Raw genomic sequence first — 12,532 nt, 5'->3', positions numbered from 1 at the left:
ACAGTTAAGTCACCCCCTGCACAATGATGGGATTTTCAACAAAGTGAATGAAAAAGGCATGTAGGGCAGAATTACATGTTTTTGTGTTGCACAGGAACGGTGAAATGAGAAAGAGAACCATGCATAATAACAATGAGAGTTATGACTGCCCTCTGCCCTGACACGTTCCTGGAATCTGTACCTAACTTAGGCTATTTGTAATAAGGATCCATGCTGCACTTCAGGCTAATGTTGATGCTCTTCAATCTCTCTCCTTTTATTCACAGGGATAAAAGAGACGCCAAGACATCTGAGTAAGTTAACAATGTTTTTCTTTGCCATATAGGTTAAGTACCTATGCCACACTGATCGTTTTGTTCTCTCTTGCTACTCATGTTGTACGTGGTTGCTCTCTGGGGCCTTTCATAATACAATGGGTTGTTCTCTATGTCTTCTCCCGCTGTCAGTGTAGGCTCTCTGTGGCCTTTGGTGCTGTAAGTGATTATAGCCTTATTGCCTGCCATAGAGAGCCACACTGGCCAATAATGACCAGCATATAACAAGGAAGCAGGCCTTTTGATGGCCAGTAGAGCTCACTGCGATGGGCTATAAGGCTATTAGAACAATAAGCCCCATGAGGGTGGAACACCCTAATTAGAAACAAGCATTGGCAAAATCAGTGGGTCTGGCCCACCAGAGCTATTGAAGTTGTCTATGTTTTCTAGCCATGCTGTACTTCAGCGCATCTGCTGTACAGCATGCTAAGAGTAATACATTGAAAAAAAAACTAAGATGCAGCCAGCAATGGCCACGTCTTAGTGCTTTTTTTATTACTTCTGTGAGGCAACATGGCGGGAGGGCGAGAGGCAACACTGAGAGGGATGAAAGTTGGGAGGTAAAACAGAGGGAGGGAGGTGGCAACTTGGAGTGAGGGAGGCAACATTGAGAGCGGGATGCAAGGATGCAGGTGAGTGAGCACATGGACAATGGAGTTAGTGTAGGAGGTGCTGGGGCAGCAGATGGACAACAGACAACAGACTGTGGGATAGAGAGGCTGTGGGAAGCACATGGACAACAGAGGTCAGAAGGGGGGCTCGGGACAAGCAGGCAGGCAACAGAAGGTGATCAGGAAGGGATGGGGCAAGTACATGGACAATGCAGGGTGATTAGGAGGGTCTGGAGCACGCAGATGGACAGCAGATGGTGCCTGTTTCTGTTCTATAGCGCCAAGACGCCTCGGCAATAGAGTGCTCTACAAAAATTTCAGTCAGTCAGTCAATCAGGGAGGGGCTAGTGGCAAGCAGACGGAAAACAGAGGGTCAGAGGGCCAGGGAGCCGGGGAGAAACATGGAGGGGGAAAAGTACACGTGGGAGAAAGCTCAAAGACTTGCAGAATGCTGAAACAAAAATAAAAATGTAACACCTGAAAAAATGTGAAGTAGAAGGACACAAGTAATATACCCATGCATGGAGGAGGGATAAACACATGGAGAAGAAGGAAGCTTACAGAGGATGACCAATAAGAAGATAGTAAACGTGAGTGACAATGAAGCCAACCAATGGTAAGCAATTACAAGTATAAGATTACAAATGATCTCACAAGACACGGCACTTGTACTATCTTAGGTGAGACTTACAAAGCAGCCTTTTCAGAAAGCTTGAGTGCTTTTCCCAGTTTTCGCTGTGTGTGCTGACCATTGCTAACATTCACATGCATTAGGTGTGACAGTGGGCAGCAGTGAGCCCATTTTTCTCCTTTGGCTCTGCTAGGCTGCTTTACTTCACTTAGCATTGCAGGAGAGACAGGAGCTGAGCAGAATGCCCCCTCCCTCTTTCTGAGCCTCCTGTGATGCCTAAAGCAAAGTCTGCTGGCCTCTGGCTCTTTTAGTCCCCCGCACAATCTACAAACCTATGGAGAGTCAGGGGAGAGGGAAGATTAGGACATTGGGAAGTTGACAGCCACTGGCCTATACATTGTTTGTAGCCTGCTTCTGCAACATTGTCTTCAATGGAGCTATCATCATTCTAATATTATAATGTTCCATGTAGCCTCTTATAGTGTGTTTTTTCTTTGTGGCCTTTCACGCTTCACCTGCTGTCCATCTGCTCTCTGAGTATGGACTTGACCACTCTGGAGATATCCGGCCACGTGCATTTCCATACACTGATTATACGCTTCCATTTGTGCGTTCACTTCCCTATGATGTGTCTGTGCACATCCATGGACTGCACTTCTGTGCTATATGCATATTCACTTACATTGTAAGGGTCTGTGAAATGATATGCTTAGTGCTTTTCAGCGCCATGACTATATTCTCTTCCAAGTCTGCACGTTGTGCTTTTACACATTTATGTTTTGTGCTCATGCGTGTGTGAATACATAGCGTGAATATGCACTGTAGTGCACTATGCTTTTGCTTCAGTGCTCAGTTATGTTTTCTCTTTTCCAGTCAGTTTGTACTCCCTGCTCAAAGTTTTTTCTGATTCTTTTTCCCCTATCCGTGTGCTCCATTTTGTCTTTTGTTTCTCCTTCTCTCTCCACACTCCATATACTCTCTTGCCTCTCCCCCTTTCCCCTTGTCGGTGTCCTGTCTCAGTTCATTTACCTCTATCTGTACCCTATCAGTATACAGATGCTGCATCACTACACCATCCATGTCAACGTAGAGGAGCTGAGGGAGATGGCCAGTGGCAGGGACGTGCCCAGACCGCTCTCCACGCTGCCCATGTTTAACGTGCGCACGGGCGAGAGGCGCTCTCCTATGACGCAACACAGAGACAGCGCCTGCGTGCCTCTCATCATGGCCCAGAAGTAAGTGTCTATCCCGACTGTTCTGGTGACAGAGGGCGGGGGTGGCGATACTAGGTTCATGTGGCCAACTAATTGTGCCCACATTGGTGTGGGGACTGAAAACAGGAGCATAAACTTTAACCCCTTCGGCGCTCATGACGAGCTCAGCTCGTCATGAGTTACGCCTGTCGTACACTCATGACGAGCTGAGCTCGTCATGATACGCGGGTTTTTAAAAAACTCAGCGCACAGCGGGAAAACCCGCAGCGCGCATGTAGTTAAAGTACTGTAGCAAAGGCGCCATGGGCCCTAGTGCAAGCAAAGTAGTGCCCTATCTCCTCTGCCCTGCCCTGGCCTTGGAGTGAAGTGGCACTCTAAGATTTCTGGTTCGAGGTGCCACTACACCTGCTGCACTGTTCGTAGTACACCCCTAAAAACTCTAGCATGTGCCTGCGACTGTCTGGTAACCGGTGCATCAGGCCTACTTGGGGTCCCAGTATTATTAATAAAAACTTGAATGCAACACTACTGCCATTTCTAAGCAATCTGAATAGCAGATGATACCGTTACCGATGTTATGGTACTCACTTTATCCACCTTGGAATGCTGGAAGGCTGAGTCTGCTTTGCCAGGATTGTAACTCATGACCTCCACTCATTGCGAGTGGTAAGCGCTCAGATCACTGAGCCTTCCGACAAGCTAGTTGGTATGCAGAGTTGTCTGAATGGATGTCAGAGGGCTTTACTAAAATGAGCAAAAAAACTAAAACTTTAACAACTCGATTCAGAGTAGATGATTCATTACAACAGCGCCTTGAGAGATCATAAACATAGTAGACATACTGAGATGCAAAGGTAAGCATTGTGAAACCTTAATCCGCGGATAGGGTTTGGGAGGCCAACTGGAGGGAGGGAGTTCAATCAATCAATCAATTAGGGTTGGTAAATCGCAGCTACTCGCCTCTGACGGTCTCAGGGCACTGGGAGGAAGGGGCTGGCTCCGAAGAGCCAGGTCTTGAGGTCCTTCCCAAATTTGGGCAATGTGGGAGATTGCCGGAGGTTGAGAGGGAGGGTGTTTCAGGCTTTGGCTGTGAGGTAGGAGAAGGACTTTCCCCCCGTTCTGGTCTTGATGATACATGGAATGGTGGCCAGAGAGCGCTAGGCTAATCGGAGATGTCTTTTGGGTGCGTGGAAGGAGACATGGCTGTTCGGGTATTCCGGTCTGGTGTTGTGAAGGGCCATGTATGCATGGGTGAGGAGTCTGAAGGTCATTCTTCTTTCGAATGGGAGCTAGTGGAGACCGCGGAGGTGTTGGGTGATGTGACTCTGTGTTACTGTAGTCCAGTCTGCTGCTGATGAGTTCGTGCGTGACAGTTTTTCTGGATTTAGTTGGGATCCATCTGAAAGTTTTCGAAGCATGCAGAAGGTGTTGAAGCATATCGAGGATACGGCGTTGATCTGGCAGTTCATTGTGAGCGATGAGTCTAGTGCGATGCCGAGGTTTTGTGCGTGGTAAGTGGGGGGGGAGGGGGGATTTCCAAGGGCAGAGGGCCACGGGGAGTCATCCCATGCCATGAGGAGGGTTTGGAGCCAATGATGAGGACTTCTGTCTTTTCAGAGTTGAGTTTCAGGCAGCTGTTCTTCATCCAGGAGGCAACGACTTTCATCCCTTCTAGGAAGTTGTGTTTGGTGATGTTGGGTTACTTAGTGAGGGAGAGGATCAGTTGGGTGTTGTCGGCTTAAGAGACAATGTTGAGCCCGTGGGTCCTGATTATGGTTGCGAGGGGGCAGTGGCGACTGGCATGGTATGCGGGTGCGAGGGGGCTGTGGTTAATGTAAAAAAAAAAAACACTTACCTTGCCTTCGGGTCCCGCATCTCTGCTCCTGCTCTCCTCGTCTTGACTCGAGGAACAGGAAGCACAGCCAGGCTCCCCTCGTCAATCACAAGGCTGCACTGTAGCGTTGTGATTGGTTTTGAGCATCCTGGTTCGACGCTCAACCAGGGAATGGGGGCCTGTGCATGTTCTCCACGCAGGCTGTGATGCAGCTGGCATGGAGACTGGGGATAGTGAATATGTTTGGGCGCCCCATGAGGGCCAACCAAACAGTCATTGCGCACTTAGGAGTAGGGACACCCATCCTCCCCTGCCCTCCCCGAGAGCAGAGTAGCTCTGCACACCCGCCCGCCCGCAAATTAAGCAGCACAGAAACATAAAATGATAATAAATTAAAGTTATTATCATTTTATGTTTCCTTTACGTTAACTTTTATGTAAACGTTGCACTGCTTAAAATTATTGGGGCGACGCTTAAAAGCATTGGCCCCCCTCGTAGCCACTGCGAGGGTGGCCATGTAGACGTTGAAGAGGGTAGGGCTGATGGAGGAACCCTGGAGCACTCCACAGATGGACTCTGTCGGTTTCGAGAGGTAGGGAGGGAGTCTGACCCGCTGAGTTCTGAGTGTGAGGAAGGAGCGTATCCAGTCGAGGGCCTTGCCACAGATGCCGGCGTCGTGGAGTCAGGTGACTAGGGTATATTGGGAGACGGTGTTGAATGCAGCAGAGAGGTCCAGTAGGAGTTAGAATGGTTCAAGAGAGAAGCCATCTTTACAATTGGACTAATGAGAATTATGTCTCCCAGTTTTCCTTTGTTATTAATGTCATTGCAAATAAACACAGGCATAAGACCATTTATTTTCCTGTCTATATCTATTTTGGATATGGATTAAAACGGATATTAGGTTGCATCTTGAGTGATTCGAAATAACAGCCATTCACGAGTGACAAGCCAATAGCTTTGCCTTCGACAGTAAAGGGAATTAAAAGGGAATACAAAAAAAGTGGAAGTTTTCTAATAAAGCATAAACAGCTGTAATTGTTCCCAAGGTATGATCTAGAATGTGCATGTTTTCATTTAAGTCTTTTGACTTATCCTCAATAGGCATTCGTAGCATTGAAACCTGTCAGGCATTCAAGTATAAGTGCACATTTATTGGTTAAATAAATACGAAAATATACTCATTGCAAATACATTTTTTAAGAAAACCTCAAGTAAATAAGAATAAACACAAATAATAATTAGAAAAAATAAATATGGATACATTAACTAACATAAATGGCATTTATGTTTTCATTCAGGATTTTGAGGTGCTGTATGGAATGTTAAGCAGATAGTAGATGGAACGCAAAGCAAGGTGCATAGGAGGAAGAGGTGGGATAGGGTGGAGAGATGCGAATGGGAGATGGGAGGTGAGCAGGTAGGGTGTGTGGAAAAAAAAGGATATTAAGATGTAGAAAAAGATGAGGCAGGAGTGACCAAGCAGGGTGAAAGAGTGACTGGGAAATTGTAAGCAAAGCTGAGGACAGTCCTGGCGCGTACTGAATGGTACCAAGAACTGCACAAAGATATAGGGCCAGATGTATCAAAGAGTTTTCCCCATTCTGTGTCCATGGGAAAATGTGTTCATACATATGGCCCATAATTTCCAATTTAGGTGTTTCAGAATCAGATGGCTCCCCAGACTGTTTTTAAACAATGAAATTGAAGGGTCCTGCCTGGTGCCACTATTCCATACTCTTGGTGCAGATTGTGAAATTGATCACAACAGGATTTACTTTTACAGGGGTTGCAGGTAGAGAAGGCAGGAACTCAGTATCCTTATGCCACCACCGGATTTGGGCTTATTTTTCAGGTAGTTAGGAATCCTAATGTACAGCCTTAAATAGGATGGAGGGACAGCAGATAGAATGCTAGCACACCAGCTGAGCTCCAAGAGTCAACTCACATCTAGGGGTGGGTGGAACTCGGCACTGCGCTTATGTAAATGAAAACTCTGCAAGATTTCGTGAAGTTCTGCAAACGTTCGAAAATTGGGACATTGCGCTGTTTGTGCTGATTTTTAGTGCCAAGAGCTTGTTCCGGGCTGAAAAATCAGTGCAATTAGCACCCCATGACACGCCAGAGAGTGCTGCTATTCGAGTTGGTATTGCTGCCACTTGGGTAGATTTTCTACTGGAGCGTTAGTTTCTCACCGTGAACGGTTGCGACTGCCTGAGTTGGAAACATCTTGCTGGGTGCCCTCCTAGCATCTGAAAATCATGCTATGTTATGTTAATACAATTTCTAAAGCGCAACAGTTACCCTAGGGTGTCCTGGCGCTGTGCACTGCCTAAGTGGTTGCTGTGGTGAGAATGACTATCTAGTGACTATCCAGGGACGCCAATTCTCGCACACGCTCGCCAACTAACATTTGGGGAGCCGAGCACAAGAAAAAACTCAGCCATGCTGCTTTTGATGAAATTTGGCCAGAAGGAGTAGTTTCTGTCCTGTAACTCCAGTTCTGTAGTAGGGGTATCTCTGTTATAGTCATAATCTAGTGAATAGTCCCGCCCATGTGCGTGGACCCCGGAGCAATCAAAAATAATCTCTTACAGTGTCAAAAAATGCAGAAAATGCATAGACACTTAAGAGAGAATTTAAAGACAGATAATGCAGCCAAAAGGCTACACTGTCCAGTACTTCAACTAGAAATTCCACCATAAAATCCACAAAACAGCAAAGCCTGTACAGATTTCCCTTGCTTAACAGCAAAATCCCTCAGGAATGATAGAGAGAAGAACCTGGACAGACAAGCCCCATAGGCTGCCATTATGTGGCTTAATCAGGATACTGCGCCTTTAAGGAACCTTCCAGAACCTTCTCTCAGTATCCCAGAATGCATAGCAGGTCCAACTTAGCCTCAGTTCTTTTCGAAGGCGTAGAAAACGCCAGACCTGTAGCATTATGATCATGAACAACACTCCACCGGGGAGGCGGGAGGGCGCTTATGACTATAACAGAGATACCCCTACTACAGAACTGGAGTTACAGGACAGAAACTACTCCTTCTGTAGTAGGGGATCTCTGTGTATAGTCATAATCTAGTGAATAGAATGGCAAGCCCATCCCCACACCAAGCGGCGGTGGAGAGTAAAATAACGCCACTACTGTGCGAACAGATTCCGCAGCGAAGCCTGCCCAACCTGAGCGTCTGCCCTGGCATCAGAGTCCAGGCAGTAATGCTTAGCAAAGGTATGGACCGACTTCCAAGTGGCCGCCTTGCAGATCTCTGCAATGGGAACATTACGGAGCATAGCTGTCGTAGCAGCCTTGCCCCTGGTGGAATGAGCCTTAGGTTTGCCCCCTAAGGACTTATTAGCTTTGCAGTAACACAACTGAATGCAGGACACAATCCACCTCGAGATGGACTGTTTAGAGGTAGCAAGACCTGTCCTGACTGAGCCATAATTGATGAACAATTGGTCTGACCTACGAATATCTTTAGTCTTATCAAGATAAAACTTCAGCACCCTCCGCACATCCAGGGAATGTAAAGACCTTTCCGCTGGAGAAGAAGGGTTCTGAAAGAACGTAGGCAAAGTGATAGTCTGATTGATATGAAAATCAGAAACAACCTTGGGAAGAAACTTAGGGTGAGTACGCATAACAACTTTAGCATTATGAAATACAGTATAAGGTTCTTGGCAACACAATGCCTGAATCTCACTCACCCTGCGGGCCGATGTAATGGCCACGAGGAACGCCGCCTTCCAGGACAGGTGCTGCAACGAAGCCTTATGGATGGGTTCAAAAGGCTCCTTCATCAACCTGGACAGCACCACATTCAAGTCCCATGAAGGCGAAGGAAGCCTGACAGGAGGGAACACTTTCTTCAAGCCTTCCAAAAAATCTTTGATCACAGGGATCTGGAAAAAGGAAGTCTGTGAAGGTCCTTTCCTGTAGGCAGTCAAAGCAGCCAGATGAACCTTAATGGAATGGATATGGAAGGATGACATCCTCCTTGCATGACGTAGGGTCATAGTTCTTAGACTTGCACCAGATGCAAAACCTCTTCCACTTGTAAGCATAGGAAGTCCTAGTGGAAGGTCGCTTAGCCTCCTTCAGTATGCCCATACAATCCTCTGGAAGATTCAGATGGCCATATTGTACTATTTCAGGAGCCATGCCGCCAAACTCAACGACGAGAGGTTGGGGTGCACCATCCGCCCCCCGAACTTCGTGAGAAGGTCCGGCCTGCACGGCAGCTTCATGTGAGGAAGGAGAGATCGGTGAAGTAGGTCCGTGAACCACCACTGTCTGGGCCATTCCGGGGCAATCAGAATCATCCTCGCCCTGGAGTGAGACAACTTGATGAGAACCGCCGGAATCAGGGGAATTGGTGGAAAAGCGTACAGAAAGCTGTTCGACCAGTTGATCCATAACGAGTTCCCCAGCGTCCCTGGCTGGTAGTACCTGGAGGCGAAGCCTCGGCATTTGCTGTTTTCGGCGGTGGCGAACAGATCTACGTCTGGAGTTCCCCACCTTGCGAAGACTTCTCCCAGTACTTCGTCGTTTATGACCCATTCGTGGTTTTCCTGCACGATTCTGCTCAGTTTGTCTGCCTGAACATTCTGCACACCTGGCAGATGGGTAGCCGTAATCGACAGTCCTCGAGCCAGAAGCCAGTGCCAGATCGCCTGCGCCTCCTGCGACAGAGTGCGCGATCTCGAGCCCCCCTGCTTGTTGAGGTAATACATCGTCGTCGTGTTGTCCGTCTGAACAAGCAGAGAGTTGGTCTGAAAGGACGGATGAAAGGCCTTCAGTGCCAAGTGAACAGCTCTCAGTTCCAGGAAATTGATGTGGTACGTGGACTCCGTCGGGGACCACGTCCCTTGAATTTGCAGGTCTCCGGAATGCGCCCCCCAACCTTGGAGAGACGCATCCGTCACGATGGTCTGCGTGGGAATGTCCTTGTGGAAGGGAACGCCTCTGAGGAGATTCTCCTTTGAGCACCACCACTTCAGAGACTGAAGAGCATGTAGAGACAGTCGTATCCTGTCGTCCCAAGAACCTCTCCTCTGGTCCCACTGATCCTCCAAGCACTCCTGCAGAGGTCTCATCTGTAGCCGTGCGTGAGGAGTGAGAAAGATGCAAGAGGCCATCGATCCCAGTAGAGAAGACACCGTCCTCACAGTCGTAGACGGAGTGTTCATGAGAGCCTGAGCCTTCCGAACGAGTGATAAACGTCGCTCTTCCGAAGGAGACACGCTTGCTGACAGCGTATTGATGGAGGCCCCCAAGTACTGGATGCACTGCACCGGAATCGGGACCGACTTGGACATGTTGATGTGCAACCCCAGCTTGTTCAAGAGAACGCACGTCTTCTGGAAGTGTGCTTGAGCTTCCGAGAAGGAGGAGGCTTTGATCAACCAATCGTCCAGGTACGGGTAGACAAACACCTTGTTCTTCCTCAGGTGCGCCGCTACCACTGCCATACATTTTGAGAAAGTCCTGGGTGCAGACTTCAGTCCGAAGGGTAGCACCGTGTACTGATAGTGATTGGTGCCGACTTGAAAGCGCAGAAACTTTCTGTGTTTGCATGCAATGGGCACGTGGAAATATGCGTCCTGTAGATCTATGGCACACATCCAGTCTCCTCGTTGCAGCTGAGGGTAGATCTGATGCAACGACAGCATGCGAAACTTTTCTCTGCGAATCCACTTGTTTGCCTGCCGCAAATCCAGAATGGGCCTGAACTCGTTTTTGTCCTTCTTGCGGACAAGAAAGAACCGAGAGTACAGACCTCTTCCTCTTTGAGACAGAGGTACGTCTTCGATCGCCCTTTTCCTTAGCAGAACGTCCGCCTCCGCCTGAAGCTCGTGCAGTTGATACTGCGAGCTGACGGGAGGAATCGATGGAGGAGGGCTGGTGAAACGTAGACTGTATCCATTGCAAACAATATTCAGCACCCACTTGTCCTGAGTAATTTTTCTCCACTCTGCCAGAAAAAATTGAACGCTTCCCCCCACCGGAGCGGGTAACGGACGAGGGGGAAGTAACAGCTCAGGGACGGGACCCGGCCGGGCCCTTGGTCGCGGTAGAGGACTGTTGACGACCTCTACCACCCTGTCGCTTCTGGAAGGGCCGCCTGTACTGCTGCTGCTGCTGCTGCTGTTGATGTTGTCCAGCAGACTGCCCCCTTCCACGACCCTGCGACCCAAACCGACGTTGGTACTGTCGGAAGGGTTTCTTTTCCTTGGGCTTCTCCAAGCCCATTGCCGTCAGGGTCTCCGCTTCGGCCTTCATCCTGGCCATCTCATCATCCGCGTGTTTCCCGAAGAGGGTACCTCCGGAAAACGGGAGATTCGCCACGCGTTGCTGTGCTTCCGGTTTCAATGACGTCAACCTGAGCCAAGCATGGCGTCTCTGGTGAATCCCGTGGCAATATCCGTGCGCGGACAGCAATGATATGTCCGCCGCGGCGCCGATGGCCTGATTAGAGACCAGCATCCCCTCCTTGACGATCTCCACAAAGTCCTCCTTGCGGTCTCGAGGGACGAGGTCTGCGAACTGCTCCATCGAGTCCCACAGGGACCGGTCGTAACGTCCCAGCAAAGCCGAGTCACTGGCGGCCTTCATGGACGAGGCGGATGTCCCACACGCCTTGCGACCAGCAGAATCGATCCACCGGCTCTCCTTGTCCGGAGGCACCGTGGACGCAGGGGAGGTGGCATGAAGCTTCCGAGCAGCAGTCACGATGACTGAATCCGGTACCGGGTCCTTCCTCAAGAAGGCTGGGTCTGAGTCTGGAGCCCTGTACTTTTTGAGGATCCTGGAAGGCACAGATTTCACCGTTGCCGGCGTCAGGAATAGCTGTTCGGCGGGCTCAAGGAGCCCCGGCACCAGAGGTAACAGTGGGCGAGACAAGTGCCTTTTGTGTAAAGTCTCAAATATCACCGAGGTAGAAGCCGTAGGTGCTTCAACCTCAATGCCCAACTTCGCCGCACCACGCAGGAGAACCTCCTGAAATGTGCTAATATCGTCTATCGGAGACACCCTAGTCTCCGGCGAATCGGACAGCGTGGGCGAGTAGGAACGGGTCCCAGATGGAGAACGCGACCTGGACCGACGTCTCTTGTGATGACGCCTGGATCGTGAGGAAGATCCACGGCCACTCCTTGATCTGTCCCGTCTCCCCGAGCGAGACCTCGACCTCTTGGGCCTCGGACGCTCCTTCGGCCTCCCAGGGTCAGGAGCTCTAGGCTTCTTAGGAGTCTTCTTCGGAGGCGTCGGGAACTTAGGCATCGACACCGCCCTCGGTGGGATCGGGGGTGGAGGAGCAACCGGACGCGGGTCCCGCGGAGCCGGCTTCGGAGGCGGGGTAGGGGCCTTCGGAGGAGGACCCTTCGGTATAGCAGGCCGCGGAGGAGGTGTAGACGGCTTCATCGGAGTATCCACCCCGGAATGCGCCGGTCCCGGCGAGCCACCATCTCTTCCCGAGCGTGGGGAGCCCCCCACAGTCCTGGGCCTGTCCTTAGGACCTCCAGACGCTGAAGACCGGTGTCCAGACGACGACCGATGTCCCCTCGACGTCGAACGGTCCTTCGGCGTCGACCGAATCACACTTCTCGACGTCGAACCGTGTCTCCGTCTCGACGTCGACCCCGACCAGATCGACGAGCCACGAAACCTCGACGACGGGCGATGGTGCCTCGACGGCGACCTCGACCTCTTCGCCGGCCTCGACGTCGACTTCTTGGATCGCTTCGACGTCGACCTCCTCGACGTCGACCTCTCTGACCTTCTCGACGTCGATCTCCTTGACCGTCTCGACGTCGGTCTTTTGGAATGCTTCGACGTCGACCTCTTCGGCGCCGGAGACGCCTTCCGTCTCGACGGCGACCTCGACGACGAGGATCCCCTCGACGACGATGTCCTCGACGGCG

General features: G+C 50.2%; 1 protein-coding gene across 1 annotated transcript in view; it reads left to right on the top strand.

Annotated features, from left to right (window-relative positions):
- SGCA (sarcoglycan alpha) overlaps nucleotides 1-12,532 on the top strand; it is a 210,861-nt gene that overhangs the window by 100,006 nt on the left and 98,323 nt on the right. Inside the window, exons 8-9 of the mRNA XM_078645240.1 lie at nucleotides 267-293; nucleotides 2,606-2,791. Of these exons, the coding sequence (XP_078501366.1) occupies nucleotides 267-293; nucleotides 2,606-2,791 (213 nt within the window). The remainder of the gene's footprint in view (nucleotides 1-266; nucleotides 294-2,605; nucleotides 2,792-12,532) is intronic.

This window comes from Lissotriton helveticus, chromosome 5_1, assembly GCF_964261635.1.
Source record: "Lissotriton helveticus chromosome 5_1, aLisHel1.1, whole genome shotgun sequence".
NCBI lineage: Eukaryota > Metazoa > Chordata > Amphibia > Caudata > Salamandridae > Lissotriton > Lissotriton helveticus.
The sequence above is the reverse complement of the archived record's forward strand: the minus strand, read 5'-3'. Positions and strand labels throughout refer to the sequence as shown.